This window comes from Triticum urartu, chromosome 7A (assembly GCF_056163025.1).
Source record: "Triticum urartu cultivar PI428250 chromosome 7A, HENAU_Tu73, whole genome shotgun sequence".
Lineage (NCBI taxonomy): Eukaryota > Viridiplantae > Streptophyta > Magnoliopsida > Poales > Poaceae > Triticum > Triticum urartu.
In genome coordinates this window covers 594,975,195-594,988,551 of record NC_141879.1, presented here as the reverse complement: position 1 = coordinate 594,988,551, position 13,357 = coordinate 594,975,195, and the positions used below count along the sequence as shown (strand labels likewise).

General features: G+C 44.9%; 2 protein-coding genes across 3 annotated transcripts; one reads left to right on the top strand and one right to left on the bottom strand.

Annotated features, from left to right (window-relative positions):
• The first annotated feature begins 655 nt into the window (after positions 1-655).
• LOC125519753 (FAM63A-like protein (DUF544)) lies at positions 656-7,440 on the top strand. 2 transcript variants are annotated; one of them, XM_048684506.2, is made up of 12 exons: positions 656-1,092; positions 1,238-1,356; positions 1,450-1,556; positions 1,671-1,758; positions 2,969-4,115; positions 4,205-4,259; positions 4,338-4,419; positions 4,508-4,588; positions 4,675-4,779; positions 4,950-4,999; positions 5,992-6,166; positions 7,113-7,440. In XM_048684506.2, exons 1-12 carry the CDS (start codon positions 903-905, stop codon positions 7,173-7,175), a joined length of 2,262 nt encoding a protein of 753 aa, XP_048540463.2. In that variant the 5' UTR covers positions 656-902; the 3' UTR covers positions 7,176-7,440. The 2 variants fall into 2 exon arrangements, with proteins under 2 accessions (XP_048540463.2, XP_048540462.2); XM_048684505.2 differs by having other exon boundaries at positions 658-1,092; positions 7,110-7,440.
• Positions 7,441-7,581: 141 nt separating this feature from the next.
• LOC125519754 (calcineurin B subunit-like protein) lies at positions 7,582-12,288 on the bottom strand. Its single transcript, XM_048684507.2, has 13 exons — positions 11,697-12,288; positions 10,493-10,673; positions 10,341-10,400; positions 9,987-10,150; positions 9,850-9,913; positions 9,680-9,748; positions 9,500-9,595; positions 9,271-9,315; positions 8,842-8,912; positions 8,588-8,654; positions 8,424-8,474; positions 8,146-8,304; positions 7,582-8,064 (listed from the first exon to the last, which is right to left on the bottom strand). Exons 1-13 carry the CDS (start codon positions 12,185-12,187, stop codon positions 7,918-7,920), a joined length of 1,665 nt encoding a protein of 554 aa, XP_048540464.2. The 5' UTR covers positions 12,188-12,288; the 3' UTR covers positions 7,582-7,917.
• Positions 12,289-13,357: the final 1,069 nt, after the last annotated feature.

Below are 13,357 nucleotides of genomic sequence, written 5' to 3'. Positions count from 1 at the left end.
GGAGGCCCGAAACGGAAATCAAGCCTCCTTTTCTCCTGGCTTGGCATGCACGCAACTCGGACGGCCGGATCCGACGCCCCCGGGGCAATCCGACGGCCGGGGCTCGCAGAAAGGAACGTCGGTTCGTGCAAAAAGGCTCCAGCCAGACGTGCGGCGAGTCGTGCAACGACTCCTCCAAGCAAGCGAGCGCGTGCCGTTGCTTCCGTGCTAAGTTTCTTTCCGTGCGCTAAGCTTCGATCACCAATTCACCATGGTACATAACCAGTTTTTTTAAGGTTTGTTTCATCTGCTACCAAACTAAACCCTTAAAAACTGCTCGGCTTCGATGTTATCATCGGATGACAGTGCAGGCCTAGCTGTGGAGACAGATGGACACAGGAGCCGTTGGTTTGTTTGTTACAACTTGCAACCGTCTGTACATAAAATCCAAAACCCAATACTCCCGGCAGCACTTTATTAATTGCAAAATGGCACGGGGATCGAGTCGGAAGGCACCAGAACAGCAGAGAAGAGGACAAGGATCCCATTACGGCAAACCCCGGGGACCAGATCGAGTAAACTGCCACCGCTCGATTAGTCGGTAATGATCCCCCATAGAGATTCCCCTAGTTTAGGAAACTTTGCTAATACCCCCCTGGATCCTCCCTCGCCTCGCCTCGCCCGCTCTTCCCACCTCATCGGCCAACCCAGCCAGACCAGACCCAGGCGGGCGCCCCACTGTCTCTCCTCTCCTCCTCGGTATTCTATTCCTCTCCCGATTTCGCTCGCCATTCCTCCCTCCAATCCGCCCGGCGACGCCGCGCGCGCGCACGCGGGGTCCGACTCCTACGGCGCCGGCGACAACCCGGTGCTAGGGCTCCGGTGACCTAGGCCCTGCCCCGGGCGATCGCGGGGGGAGATCCATGTCCGCGGACACGCCCCCGCTCCCGCCGCCCGCGCCGCCGCTCGGCGCGCTGGATCCCGAGCCGGAGCCCGCGCAGCCGCTCGAGCCCCCCGAGGTGATGCACAAGACGAGGGCCGTTGACTTCCTCGGCCGCCGCACCCCCATCGTCTACCAGAACGACAACGGGCCCTGCCCGCTCCTCGCCATCTGTGAGAGCCCCCCTCCCCTCCCCTCGCCTCTCCTCCCCCGCTCGGGTCGACCCGCCGTTTTGGTGGATTCCGCGCGCGGCGCGGGCTGGTTTTGCTCCCGATCTCACCTGCGTGGGTTTTGGCGCGCCCGTTTTTTGTGCTGCAGGTAACGTGCTGCTGCTGAAGAACGTGATCAGCCTGAACCCGGATGCGGGCGAGGTGTCGCAGCAGAAGCTGCTGTCCCTCGTCGCCGACCGCCTCATTGACTCCAACAGCAGTGCGCAGGTTCGGCCAGCTGATCAGCATTCCCGCCGCTAATAAGTTTGTGGCCGTTTGCGATGTTCATTTCTGAAAATAGGGTTGGGTTGTGACTCGCAGGGCAGGGACGAGGAGTACGCCCGCAACTGGGAGCACAACATCTCAGACGCGATAGACCTTCTACCGCGCCTCACGACTGGCATCGATGTGAATGTCATGTTCAGAAAGTGCGTTCGATGTTTCCAGATTGATGTTTTATGGGTGCCCCTGGGTGTGTGTGTGTGTGTGTGTGTGTGGCATTTAGTCTGTTGTTCTGAGGTGCATTTATGTCAACGTTGCAGGGTTGATGACTTTGAGTTCACCCCAGAGCGCGCCATATTTGATCTTCTGGATATTCCATTATACCATGGATGGATAGTCGATCCTCAGGTATTACTTATCCCTATGACATATTAGGTTTACATGTTGCTTTCCTGCAATGACAAAACACACTACGAATTGGCTGTTACATGACCAACAAGTAACCTTTGATTTTGCTTGGTATTTATTGAGATTGGTATAGCCTGTCTCACCTAACTTGCATACAACAGCCCTAATACTTTAGGTGAAATGTAAATTTTTGACACATGAATGGCCAGGTTCATAAACGTGAGAAATCAGTATTTGTATGCCCGTGAACTTGATTAAAGGATTCAATGCTATCTTGCATATGGTCTTGGTACTTTTTCCATCCATGTTTATGTTTTTCAATTTTGGTAATCACACTATTGCATAGATGATGAATGATGTAGAATATACGCATATGGGGAATACTTAAAATATATGTGTATAAAACATTGACCGCTGTAGAGTGTGCAATGTCTTTGCTTCCGAAGGCATTATGCATGTGCAAGAGTGCAAGACTATACCATCTTTAAAATTTGGGTCTCCCTGAGTTCTGAGCCCTGTCAGCAATATTTACTACATATTCATTCTTAGGAGATATTTTTATTGTGATTGTTTGTGTGACTTTATTCGGTCTCTGAAGTCTGTTTGCTTGCAATTGCATGCCCTTTATCTGTAGTGCAGAGGAGTTCCCTGCTTTTACTAGCATTGGGATGTTCATGTGACATTAGTTTTCTTTCTTTTGACCTCTTGGTATTGGTAAAACGTACCACATTTTGTACGTTAGGTTGCTACCAACTGTATTCCAGTCTGCAGCCTAAACCATCGGTCATAATTATGGCTATTCTGTTGAGATGAATTGTCAACTGAGGGAACCGATTCTCTTACTCCGATGCCCCTCACTTTCACTCTTTGTGTTTCAATTGTCACTTGAGTTGCTTCTGCAAAAGGTTATGCTTGCATACGGACATTATATTTAATTCCAGTGTAGGTTTGGTAGACTTACTTTTTGTACTAAAAAAATCAATAATTGATGACCTGTTTATGTTGTGCAATGCAATTCCACGAACAAAGACGCATGACTAACACGGTTTCTGACTGTATGTATGTGAATGCTAGATGTGCTCTTGTTCAACATCCATGTCTGCTTAAATGTGTCACGTGACTCATGACTACAAAGTAGATACAGCATCACTTTATTAGCTGTGCCTATAACATCACTGACATGCTAATACTGCTTCATATCAATTTCTAGGATACTGACACTGCTAGTGCCATTGGATCAAAGTCATACAATGCTCTTGCTTCTGGGCTTGCTGAATATAAGTCAGAGAAACCAGCAGAAGAGGATAAACATGTTGCAGAGGAAGAAACTGTTGATTTTGCTGCCGCAACAGCAGCAGCATTAGGGGTTCCGTCACCTACTGTTTCTCTAGGGAAATCATTTGATGAAAGTACACTCTCAGATTCAGCTGAACTGCAAATGAGACGAGGTGACCGTGAGGAAGACGAGGAACTAAGGAGAGTCCTTAGTCTATCCAAAGCTGAAAGCACGAATGTTGTTGATGGATCTGTTTCCTTCAGCACTTCGCAGAGTCATTCATCCTCCAATATAGAGGATACACCACGTAGTGAGAGCTTTGTATTAGAGGCACCTGAGGTGGTAGGACTGTCAAATAAAGAGGAAGGTAGTCATGATTCTACATTACAGAACACAAATTCTGATGCTAATGTTAGTGAAGTTGCGTCTTCAGAATCTGAACAAGCTTTGACCTCTAAAGAAACAGAGGAAGATGGGAAAAGGGATGCGTTAGTAGCGCACCTTGATATACCTGTTCAATCTTCAGAATCTACTGTTGCCTGCCCTTCTCATGAATCTTCTGTTCTCGATGGCGAAGCTTCTGCTCCTGCTCCTGCTCCTGATCTCGCTGAAGCTAGTAAAGAAACCTGCAGAGAACATTCTACTATGCAAATTCATGACACTCAGTCTTCTGATACTGCCTCTCAGGTTTCTGATACTGAGAACAGCTGTGACTCGGCAACTGTAACTAGTCAAGCTACTCCTATGGGTGCTACACCTCAGGCTTATGATACTGCCCCTCAGGTTTCTGATACTGAGAACAGCTGTGACTCAGCAACTGTAACTAGTCGAGCTACTCCTATGGGTGCTATACCTGAGCAGGATGAGAAAGTTGCTTCTCTAGACACTGCTGTGCTTGCCTCTTCAAGCATTCAGGGGAATGAGCCAATCTATCAAGGAGAAGAGCACGTACTTGGCAGTGGAAACATGGCATTTCAAACTGAGGAGCCAGTGTATGAGGGTGAGGTGGTTCTTGCTGAGCAGGCTGACAAGATCGCGGAAAGTAGTCAATGCTTGGAAAATGGAGCTGCAGATCATCAATGTGAGATATTTTCCAGTTACCAGTTGTGCAATTGGGTCATGGATATCTATTCACAATATTTATCTTCACACTCCTTTGTTTGTTTGCAGGGGACCTGATTGATAATTTTCTACAGAGCACTGCTAACCAGCTGACTGTCTATGGGTACATATCCGTTCATAGGTTTAAGCGCATGGATTTCTCTTGTTCATAATTAATGTGGCAAAATTTTCATCATTACAGTTTGTTTTGTCTACAAGAGGGTCTCAAGGAAAGAGAGCTTTGTGTCTTCTTCCGCAATAACCACTTCAACAGTATGTTCAAGGTATGATAATTAATTAAGTCAGACTATTTAATTACTGTAATAAGCTATTAAGCTTGCTGTCTTTATTTTCTCCATGCTTTTTGTGCAGCATAACGGAAGTCTATATCTCTTAGCAACTGATCAGGGTTTTTTCAGCCAAACTGATTTGGTATGGCAAAAGTTGGATGAGGTATGTAATAGCCCTCTCCACCAACACTTCTATTCACTTGAAATGGAAGTTACTGATTTGTTTTGTTCTCAACTGGCAATCATTAGGTGAATGGAGATGGGGTTTTCGTCACTAGTAACTTCACGCCATTTACGGCTGAAAGTCCCAGAAATGATTCATGGAATCAACAGCAGGCCATGACGACTACTGCTGTATGTGCAACATCAATAAATTTTTGTGATTGTCATTGGGTTCTATTACCTCCGTCCCGAATTAGTTGACTTGGATTTGTCTAGACTCGTTTTAGTGTTAGATACATCTGTATCTAGACAAATCTAAGGGAGTATAAGATTATATAATCCATTGTCTATTCTATGTGCAGGACTATATTGCTCAATTTGACAATTCCACTCTGCCAAACTCATCTGGAGAGTATGCCCCTCCTACTCTTTTTTTTTGCCAAGTTCTATGTTGGCCGAAAAGCAAATCTTATCCAAGTTACTATTGCATAACGTTTTAACCTTTGCAACCATGTTAATATCTGTATTGTCAGATATGATGTGATATTATGATGCCAGTTGAAGCTATGTACAGTAGTATTTTCCCACTCTGCTGTTCTTAGTTATGCCTTTTGCTGTTCTTGGCTCTGTTCTGCACTTCTGCTTGTTTTAGGTTTGCAATCCAGTCTGTTCTACCGAGTGTTGTGGCTATTTCCCGTTCTAGTTCCTTGCCTGGTTGATGAGTTGGTTGGGGATCTTGAATTTTGTATTGAACTTCTCATTTCATGCTTGGCTGAATGACCGATATGGAGAGTAGGTTTTATGTAGAGTATACACATGACATGCTGTAAAAATGTTAAAAGGTTTATCTAGACATCTGGTTGCAAGGCGGCGGTAAAGCTGTTGTCTTGTGACCATGAGGTCACGGGTTTGAGTCCTGGGAACGGCCTCTTGCAGAAATGTAGGGAAAGACTGCGTACACAAGACCCTGCACAAGCAGGAGCTACATGCACCGGGCTGTCCTTTTTTTATCTATACATCTGGTTACTTAAAATACTGCCGGCAATCATAGTTTTAGATGCATTATCAGTATGGTATGATGGATCTCTGATGCAAAGAGATGGTTGTAGGCTTGTAGCACCTATGTGGTCTAGGTCCGTTTAACAGGCTAGCATGATATTAGCCTGACTAGGAAAGTGTGTATGAATTATCCTGTTCAACAAGATAGCATGACACTTAGCCTGATTAGGAAAATGTGCGCGTGTTAGCCCATTTAACAGGTTAGACTGACTAGGGAAATGTGTAGTGATAAAATTGCACAATGCATGTTTGCAGGCAATAGTAGAACCCTCAAGTATACTTGTATTTGCACGTGTACATTCCCAAGGCCTAACCTGTGCACATGGTTTTCTTTTATATTGGCAGCTCGGATTTAGAGCTAGCTATCGCACTTCAACAACAGGAGTTTGGGCAGCAACCTCAACGACAGGAGCCTCCACCACAACAGCAGCAGCCTCAGCAACAACAGCAGCAACAGACGCAAACACACCAGACACCCAATCAATCATCAGGCCGGCCAGGACTTGTTGTTGGCCCAAGGGTATGTTTCCTTTGGCTTGATGCATGTTGCTAATATAGCGAACGTTTAATCATCACGGCCAGTAAACATCTACTCCTCTGTTCATTATTATAAGACGTTTTGGATATTTCAATATTGGACTACATATGGATTGAAATGAGTTAACAAACACACTAAAACACGTTTATATACATCCGATTCAGAAAAAAGTTACAACATCTTATAATAGTGAACGGAGGGAGTAATTATCACGCATTACCTGCTACAATTATTATATTCTTTATGTCCTGACAACTGTCATCCCATTAATCCCATAGTTAAAGGTCAAATGTGGGAGATTTGTGAACCTGTATATACCATGTTGCAAAATGCAACAAGTACATGCTATAGTTTTGACCTAGTACTTTCATTTTATTTGAGTGAAACATGACCACAACCCAGCGTGTTTGGTTTGGGGTAATTAGATCTAGGGAATGGGAATTGAAGGGGTACGAGACTTCAAATCTATTGTTTGGTTGGGGGATTGGGAATTCAGAAGGGAATAGGCATGGGACTTTAGACTCCAACTCCCACCGTTTTATTAACAGGGGAGGGGGTGGGAATCACTTTTGTACTGAAGTTATTTTAATGTCAACTTGTGAACCATCTATGTTGTTGCTACAATGTCAAAAACTACCTATTTTCCATATTTTACATGAAATTAATATATTGCACAGAACCAGTAATTATCCATTTAGTCATGGATCCTAAATAGTAAATTCCTCTGTAGTCCTTGCACTGAAATTTATCATTCCTGGTGTTTTTAACAATTCTTATGGTATCAATGATTCACAATCGCTTAGTAACCAGGGGCGGCCTATCTTTGTCCTGGCCTACTTTACACATTTTATATCCTATATGTAATTCTTATGCAGCCGGTTCATCCTTTCACTTGTCTGAATCACTTGTGGTTTCAATTCTGCAGCAGAGGTCAAATGTCCCACCGCCTGCAAGAACCGAGTCGAAGAAAGAGAAGTGCATTGTAATGTAAAGATATTCCAGGAACAGAACAGGAGAAAGGAAAAAAGAGACAAGAAGCACCATACATATACTGTAAAAAAAATCTTCTTGTCTCGTGCCACGGCACGGCAGACTAATATTTTTAGCCAGCCTCCTTGATGCCGTTTTCTTGTTTTTAGCTCTCTTCGTTTCTCCTTTGTTTTCTCTTGTGTAAATACCCTCTCGGAAAGCCATAAAACGTGAAAACAGAGGTGCTGTCGATGTGTTGACCCTGCAATGTGATTGATCAAACTCAACTCATCGTCCACAAAAAACCGTCTTGCCTACTGAGTAAACTAAACTCATCGTCTTGGAAACGCTGCAATGTGATGACGTGTGACTTGTTTTCTCATACTTATCTCAGTTATAAGTGTTATGATCGTGCAGTACTAAAGATATAAACGTGCAAGGGAAAGTCAGAATTATCTTCCCAAAAACTTCTAGTTGATGTTACAGGTGCTTTCTATGTGCACATCCAATTCAACAACCATATGCAGAATCCATTGTGCCACAACACTCCTATCTACGCATATCCCTTCGAAGAACAAATGGAACAAAATTGCCGCACTGTACTGGTTAGCCAGTTTGAGATGCACAAAGCGGCAGAGGTATAAGCTGGACTTTGATCTGTCTCGACTAAACGGACAGTGGAGTGGCGCAATCACCCCTCTACACAAAGGAGGGGTAACAACTCCATCAACCATCAAACTGAGGGGTTACAACTCCATCAATCATCAAACTATCTCGATGTAAACCTCCCCGTTGATCCGGCCAGCAAAGAGGGCGATCATGAAAGGGAACCTCGCAAGGCATGCCACAAAGTCATCCCTGCTGATTTTGTCGTCGTCGTCAATGTCAAACGTCTCAAACAGCTTCGGCATCTGGAATCGGAGAACAGACAGGGTGAGTCAAGTCGGCACACTAATGTTGCATCCAAGTGGACCTGAAGGTCGAAAACTCACCCCATCGTCTGCTGGAGGAAGCATGCCCGACCGCAGGGCGTCGGCTAGCTGTGCAAGGGATATGTCAGAGGTCCCGGGGGCCTTGCATTTCTCGAAGGCGGTTTCGCACACTCCCTCAAACAATGGCTGCTTCCTGAGGTGCGCACACCCGACCAGGAACTGTGTACATCAGGTAGCGCCGTGGTAGCATGTTAGGAAAACATACAGCAAATAGCCTATGACGATACAGGGTAAACATATGCCAGCTACGAGATAAGACTGCGTTTCAAGTCCCATACCTGTCGGAATGTGATGGATTCCTTATTTTCAAAATCGAAGTAGTGAAATATCTGAAACAATTATGCGAGTTCAGCAAAGATGATAGTTTCAAGTAACTTTTCTGTCAATTTTGCTTCAAGGAAATTAAGCTTGATGGTATTTGCAGGGAGGAGAGTGTTAGTACCTTCTTGCATAGAGGACTGCAATATAGGCCAAAAAGAGCCCAAAAATCTTGTGCTTTAACACGTCCACTGCAAGAATTGGTTAATTGTATTTATCACTACTGCGGAATGACAGAAAAATAATAGGCGTGTCTACTTATAAACAGAGAACTGAAATAATGTTGCATCCTTTAAGCAAGCAAACGTTAATGACCAAACTTTTATAATCTTCTATAAGGTAATCCAGTAGTTGTCAGTTAAGGGATGAAGAACTTACTCGCTGTCTGGATTCATAGCCAAAAAGTGCTCCAAGAGTTCCATTGCTTCTGCTGTGCTTACACCATACACCTGAGAACAGAAGTAAAAAAGAAAATCAGATACTATCACATAGCTGAAAGCAGTATTCACAGTACTTCGGAAAGAGCCAACATGTGAAATAAAACGCTGCGTGGATCATGGAAAAAAGTCAACTACGTACAAGTCTACAACTATCATTCATCTATCCTCACAGAGAAGAAAAATGTCTCATTACAGTGAAGCAAGAGATAACTCTAGATGCACAAAGAAGCAAACTTAAAGGCAAATGAAATCAACGTTGTACCATAACATTTTCTTCAATAATAGCACAACTTCACAATCTTATGATGTTTCTTTGATAGGTTTGTTCACCAAGTTCTACATACAGTGTAATTTAAGAAAGACTTACTTCTTTTACCCAAGCCATTTCCACCATATAACTTGAGCAGTTGACCTGCAAATGGAAACTCAGCTTATTAGAGTCAAATTCCTACTTCCTACTCAAGTGAACGCATGCCCATCTCCAGTTACCGCCATTTGAAATTCTGGAAGATTCCATATTGTAAGGACTCCAGAAAACAAGGTCAAAACTGGCACATGAATTTAGAATAGAGACAGTGTTGTAGGGGGCCTGTTACCTTTCCAGCTTCTTCTGCTCTTGACGCAATCATTGAATCAGCATATGAATAAGAAGTCGGTAAAACATTAAGGGCGTGTGCCATAGCATAGCTGGTCTGTAGAATAAAAATATCATGACCGCATTGCTACAGAAACCATAGGAGTTGAAAGGACGATTCATTTGAGTAAAACAGTATTACATTCTCTGCAAAATGAAGGGCATTCTCTTGCTTGATCTCAGGGGGGTAGACAATAGGGAGGTACTCTACCTGTAAAATCAATTATTCATATAAGGAATGAGCTTATTGTGTGAGGAATTGCTGCCAATAAACATGAGAGACAGTGGTTGAGGTGTGCAAGAAATGCAGACCTCCATGAAGTTGTGAAACTGGGTGAACATCTTGAACATGAGTGCTATTAGTGATATGTTTCCCCTGAAACACAATAACAATTATGACAGGGAACAGCACAAAAAGAAAAAAAATGTGTAATCTTAGAGAAACTAACCAGGATTGGTCAAAGTGCACATGGGGGTAACGAACAACAACTGGTTGAACAGGGTAGCCAGGTATGAATGCTCCATGTTGGAATGAAATCAGGAATCTCCCATTTGTTGTAGTGCCTTCAGGGAACAACAGGACACGCGGAAAGCTATTGCCAGCTGCCTTTCTCTGAAAGCACATCCTAAAATGTACCATATGAACACAATAACTAATAGACAATCAAGTTGTTTGTCTTATGTCATAGTATGAGTTTCATGTAATCAACTTTTAAAATCAGTTACGCCGTGCACTTTAGATGACAAAAGTAGGAAGTGCAGAACAACTATGGGGTCAAAGGCCTGATGGGAAGCATCCTAACCTTTATTTCATTCACAGCTGACTTCCTTGAAGCTGGCGAGAATCTATCAACGTATATAACCTGTAAGATAGGTATAAATTGTCAGAAAGTTTGACACTTGAAAGGAACTTGCAAATTGAGATGCTTCAAGAGGAGAATGTAAAGGCACATGCCTGCATTGCTCTTATGATTGTTCCAACAAATGGTATGGCATCATGGGAATCCGATGAAACAATGGTTGGGAACAATTCATAGAAGAAGTATATGGGATCTATGTATGATACATGATTGGAAACGACTATAGGTGCAAGCTCTCTAGGCGCAGGCCTTCCTTTTCGTGTGATCCAGTGATACCTGAGAGTACAAACGAGTGGCCAATAAATATCAGGCAGTATTCAATAGCATTATAAGATGAGAAAATATGATATGTATGCGGTCAAAACCAGAAACCCTCCAGTAAGTATAAACAAGCAGTAGAGCACATTGTACAAATAATTTTTCGCCAGTTAGCTTTTCATTTTATTTCAAGGAAGGTTTGAAGCAAGGTTCCCCACCAGTCACCACTTTGACATCATTTTAAAAACATTCAATGAATTATATCCAAAACGTTCAAATTAGCAATTGCCAGTTGTGTAAAGAATAAGGTCGTACACCCCACAAGCAGAACCCATGAACTGTGCTTCCAGCATGGACATCATCATCATTTGAATTGTCTATACATTATTCCCATTTGAATTATCCACAGTCACACACATTACGGACCACCTGGTCCATGCCCCCAATTTACAAGGATGTAACCAAATTATCGGGAGTAATTTTGTTGAAATAATTGTCCTCTTCTATTCTTGGGTATAGCTCTCTCTCTCCTTGGGTATTAACAAGGATGTAACCAGCAATGTTGTGTGATCTACAAACCCAAGCAAAAGCTAACCAGAGGGAGAAGGACCGTGCAAGAATCAGTTTCCAACCTACGGTGAACTGTGATATTAACCAGACGGGCCCTCCCGTTCCTGTCGGTCAGCCGTATTAAGTGCATGTCGTAACAAACAAAGTCACCCGCACGGTCCTTCACCTTCCGAGCTGATACGGCGTCGGCGTCGCCCCCACCAAACAAAATCGCTGCCCACACACGTGCCGCAGCGCAAATCCCCCCAAATTCTGCAAACCAACCAAACATCTCCCGATCGCGTCAGCCATCTGCGGCAGCTTCGGCATGTGTCGCCTCGCGGCCGAAACCTAATCATCTAGTGAAAAAACTCGAAGCTTCCCAGCGGCTCATCGATCGAGCGCCAAATGTTCAGATCAGATCGAAACCCAATCCGAGCAGAGCTGCCGCTGCTGCTAACAGCGCTTGCTGAGGCAGAGGTATATACTGACCCGAAGGAGAAGAGGATGCAGCGCGCGGAGAGCCTGGTGACCCACATGAGCCGGCGGCGCCAGGCCGGCATGGGGCCGGCGCCCTCCCGCGGGCGCTCCCGCGAGTCGGTCCAGCCGCGCAGCGCCACCCACGTGGCGGCGTACCCGATCGCGATGGCCAGCCCGAAGAGCACGAGCCGCGCCGCCGCGACCGGCGCGAGCAGCAGCGTCCTGGCCCACCCGTACGGGCCGCCCAGCCACGGCGTCCTGTTGCGGAACGGGTCGGCGGGGGACGGGCCCGGCGGCCGCGGCGGGCGGCTGTCCCCCGAGAGGAACGCGAACGGGTCGCCGCCGTCGCACACCGAGGCGGCGGCGCAGAGGTCGTCGTCGCCGTCGTGGCCCCGCGCGTGGCCGTTGGCGGCGCGGGTGGGCGTGGTGGGCGTGATGGAGTCGGAGAGGAGGGGCGTGGCGAGGGAGGAGGCGGGGGTAGGGCCATGATTTCGAGAGGCCATGGATGGGGCGGCGGGGGGGAGGCCGGTGGGGACAGCGACGGCGGGAGGAAGCGGGAGGCTGGAAAAGGAGCAATGGAGGAGCCGAGTTATGGCTTATATGAAAAGCAAATAGCGAAGCGGAGGGAGGGAGGAGGAGATGATCGTTTTTGTGGTCGTGGGGCTCGTGGCCTCGTGGGTTCCTTCTATTTTGTTTTTGCGTTCTGGCACTTTCAGATATTGCTTTTCATGGATCGCCCCGGGTCAGAGAATGGTCCGAGATCCTTTTCCAGAGAAAAACTATAGAAAGCTGAAAATATAAAATAAAATTTGACGCAAGTAAAATTTGCAAGTAGGGCGGGGGGGGGGGGGGGGGGGGGTGTGCAAAACCTGAAAAAGGCAGGAGTATTTGTTTGGATAAAAATTGGGGAAATGCAAACAAATATGGTCTCGTGAGAGATTCAAATTCCCAACAAAAAATCAATAAGAATTTGGTGTCGCAGTTCTTTGATCCAAATCACTGCCATGGAAAAATACTCTAAATATATTCCTACAAAAGAAACATATACTTCCTCTATTCTTAAATATAAGTCCTTTTATAGATTTTAATATGGACTACATGCAAAGCAAAATAAATGAATCCACACTCTAAAATATGTTTATATACATCCTTATGTAGTTTATATTGAAATATCTAAAAAGACTTATATTTAAAAATGGAGAGTAAATCTTATACTCTAGAGAGGGCCTTCACCTTTTGTCATTTTTTCATTGACGACATATACGTCTTGATTGGGAATTAGCCAACCCCAAGTTGAATTTACAAATTTATCCATAGATGCATGAATTAATGTTCGCTTTCTTGTAAGAATTTGTTCATCTAGTACACAAAATGTGTTATTGTCTCGCTAGTTGATTTTTTTTAACATGATACAGACGCAAGCACTCATACATACGCGCATACACTCACCTCTACGAACGCACAAACACACACCCTACCCCTATGAGCACCTTCAAGAGACTAAGCCGGCATATCATTTTAAGATTTACGAAGTCGCGCCTCCTCGTCGACGGGAATATCTCCTCCCACTAAAAGCGCATTGCCGAAAATCTTTTAATAAATTCAGGAATAATGTGAGCACTAGGACTTAAACCCTGGTGAGCTAAGAATACCACTGTCACTCTAACCATCCA